The 2,928-nt window shown below is 51.0% G+C and overlaps 1 protein-coding gene across 1 annotated transcript; it reads left to right on the top strand.

Annotated features, from left to right (window-relative positions):
• Nucleotides 1-378: 378 nt before the first annotated feature.
• Nucleotides 379-2,333, top strand: LOC135644656 ((+)-neomenthol dehydrogenase-like). The gene is made up of 4 exons (XM_065162434.1): nt 379-477; nt 559-817; nt 906-1,091; nt 1,438-2,333. The coding sequence occupies exons 1-4, from the start codon at nt 431-433 to the stop codon at nt 1,831-1,833; spliced, it is 888 nt and encodes a 295-aa protein (XP_065018506.1). The 5' UTR covers nt 379-430; the 3' UTR covers nt 1,834-2,333.
• Nucleotides 2,334-2,928: the final 595 nt, after the last annotated feature.

The raw sequence follows: 2,928 nt of genomic DNA, 5'->3' as shown, positions 1-2,928 counted from the left end.
ACAAGTGGATCGCATGATAGAGATTACATTAATCTTCGCATTCACAAACTCGGCACGTTTTGTAATGCAATGGTCCCTACGTGGATCCATATTGACCATGTGATGAAGCATTCTTATCGCCGACACTTTTTATTTTAGTGCAGTTGTGGTGCCCGTCAGAACGGCTGAATCACCATGGAGAAGTTTCTTGGGTGATGTGTTCTCTCGATGACCTATAGACCGTGATGCCATGTCATCCCCAAGAAGTCTCCGGGGTGATTCGGTCGTTAGTGTTATTTGCGTCTGATAGTGGGGTGCTCCACCCCCCGTCTTCCTTTTTGTATTGACAAGCTCCGCTTGAGCTCTGCCTATATATGCTGTTCTCCTTCCTCTCCTTGCTCGACGCATCTCGCGAGCTGTGCCATCATCCGGCGACGTTTTCACCGCGATCATGGATATGGACCTCAAGGGCTCCGCGATCTGTCCCTCTACCACCAGGTGAAGTTTCATGGGCGACCGTTTGCGGCTTGTAAATCTTTGCCTGTACCGTGCGTCATTCTTGTTGCGGGTGCTGTGCAGGTGGTGGTCGAAGGAGACGGTGGCCGTCGTCACCGGCGCCAACAAGGGCATCGGATTCGCGCTCGTCAAGAGGTTAGCGGAGCTGGGGCTCACGGTGGTGCTCACTTCGAGGGACGTCGGCAAGGGGAAGGCGGCGGTGGAGTCCCTCGACGGCCAGGGAATTCATGTGGCGTTCTGCCACTTGGATGTGGCGGTGCCCTCGTCGATCGTCACCTTCGCGGCCTGGCTGGAGCGGAGATTTGGAGGACTGGACATTCTTGTCAGTAAAGCTTGTAATCCTTGTCTTCTCCCTCTTCTCCTTCGCACGAATTAGATCTGATGAACTGGCGGCGCCTCTTGATGTGTAGATTAACAACGCTGCCGTCTCATTTAATGAGATCGACACCAACTCCGTGGAGCACGCAGAAACTGTCATCCGTACCAACTTCTACGGCTCCAAGATGCTGATAGAGTCACTGCTGCCCCTGTTCCGGAGATCCATCGCCACCAGCAGCCGCATACTGAACATTAGTTCTCAGCTCGGCCTTCTAAATGTAAGTCAAAGATGCTGCCTTTTCGACCGGAACAGATGTACCTCCGATCACAGTGATACCACTGACTGATGATTTAACCTAACATTCTACACCCAACATATCTTCCACGATGCAAAGCCTGCAGAAACACCATGTCCCAAACTTAGTCTGCATCTCTCTCTCTCTCTCTCTCTCTCTCTCTCTTTATTAGTCACTTCCTACATTGCCTTTTCACTCTCGAAAAGTGATGATAGGAGCATCAGTAGCTTCATGAGTGCTTGGTGCATGCCGAAGGGTTCGGTCTTCTCCATTTATTCTACTGCAGCAGGCCGTGAACCAAAGCCATGTATCTCTCTGTGCACTGCAGAAGGTGAGGAACCCAGCTCTGAAGGAACTGCTTCAGGACGAGGATATTCTAACAGTCGCGGCGGTGGAACGCATGGTGTCGCAGTTCCTCCACCACGTAAAGATGGGGACATGGCGAGAAGAAGGGTGGCCAACGGTGTGGACGGACTACTCCGTCTCCAAGCTCGCCCTCAATGCGTACTCCAGGCTACTGGCGAAGCAGCAGGAAGGGCGGGGGCTGAGCGTGAACTGCTTCTGCCCGGGCTTCACCAGGACTTCCATGACTCGGGGGAGAGGCAGCCGGTCACCGGAGGAGGCCGCCGAGGTTGGCGCCAAGCTCGCCTTGCTCCCTCCCCACCAACTACCCACCGGGAAGTTCTTCAAGTGGTGCACCCCGTCCTTGTACTCGAAGCTGTAGATGTAATGCTTGTGATGACATTCGAGAAAGCTTTAGATAGTGACTTTACTGGTCATTAGAAGTGGCGATAGTGATCTCAGGTCAAAGCTATCGGATGAGAACGAGGAACAAAGCATGCATGCATTTGCTGTGCTTGACTCGAGATCTTGACCAAAGCCCTCAAGCGCTTACTTACTGTTTGTTCTTCCCCCTGAGCATGATCTACCACCAATGCGGATCCCATGAAATCTTCCTGATCACCTTCTTTAATGCATCATAGGTAATAAATATCTCGGACGATAGGCATGCAGGGAGAAAACAAGTGGAAAAGGGAGGGACTGAGAACGTGATGGACGTCGTGTTCAAGATGAACAGCCAAGAATTCACATGAGGGTGACATTGTTTTATGTGCGAGCCGCTCATGATATAATAATAATTGAGATAGAAGCCGGTCAAATTGACACAATAATTGTGATTTTTTTATATGTCTTGCATATTTTACATCAAGATAATTATAAATGGTTGGTCAAAGGAACAATTAAATGAGAGATTTCGGATTGCTATTATTGTTATAGATTTAATCTACTATAGGCTTCAACATGGCTAGTCAAATTATGAGTTTGGTCAACTCAGACCCGTCCTGCTGACTTATTTCAGTCATTCGATTGACTAAATATTTTTAGCTCTAATTTATGTATTAAACAAATGAAGTAAATATACAAGTTGTTTACTTGGGCGCCCAGTCAGGTTGCCACCTTCGCTTGGGCTCGGGCCAGATCGCTAGGCTGGGCCCAACCTATCCACTGGATCTGGTTCGATCGAACCAGATCAACGTATGTTCACACACGTACGCCGAACCACACCCGAACACACGCACGCACGCACGCAACGACGCAACCTTTGGAAACCTAATCGGGCGAACGGCGACTCTTCCTCTGCATCGGCGACCGACGACGTCTTCGTCCAACGGACTCGTCGTCGGTATGTATATATCTCTCTCTCTCTCCTCCTCCTCCTCCGTCGTCGTCGCCCACGCCGCCGCAGCCGCCAGCGTCTTCCCCCCACCTATGTCGTGTAGCGCCCGCGCGCCCTTCGCCTGTCCGCCAGCGTCCCCTC

This window comes from Musa acuminata, chromosome BXJ3-8, assembly GCF_036884655.1.
Source record: "Musa acuminata AAA Group cultivar baxijiao chromosome BXJ3-8, Cavendish_Baxijiao_AAA, whole genome shotgun sequence".
Taxonomy (NCBI): Eukaryota; Viridiplantae; Streptophyta; class Magnoliopsida; order Zingiberales; family Musaceae; genus Musa; species Musa acuminata.
The sequence above is the reverse complement of the archived record's forward strand: the minus strand, read 5'-3'. Positions and strand labels throughout refer to the sequence as shown.

Bases quoted from the DNA above. Each gene is read 5' to 3' on its own strand.
- LOC135644656 (XM_065162434.1), top strand. From the start codon at position 431: ATGGATATGGACCTCAAGGGCTCCGCGATCTGTCCCTCTACCACCAG. The intron at 818-905 runs GTCAGTAAAGCT...CTTGATGTGTAG, and splicing joins TTGGAGGACTGGACATTCTT to ATTAACAACGCTGCCGTCTC. The intron at 1,092-1,437 runs GTAAGTCAAAGA...TGTGCACTGCAG, and splicing joins CTCAGCTCGGCCTTCTAAAT to AAGGTGAGGAACCCAGCTCT.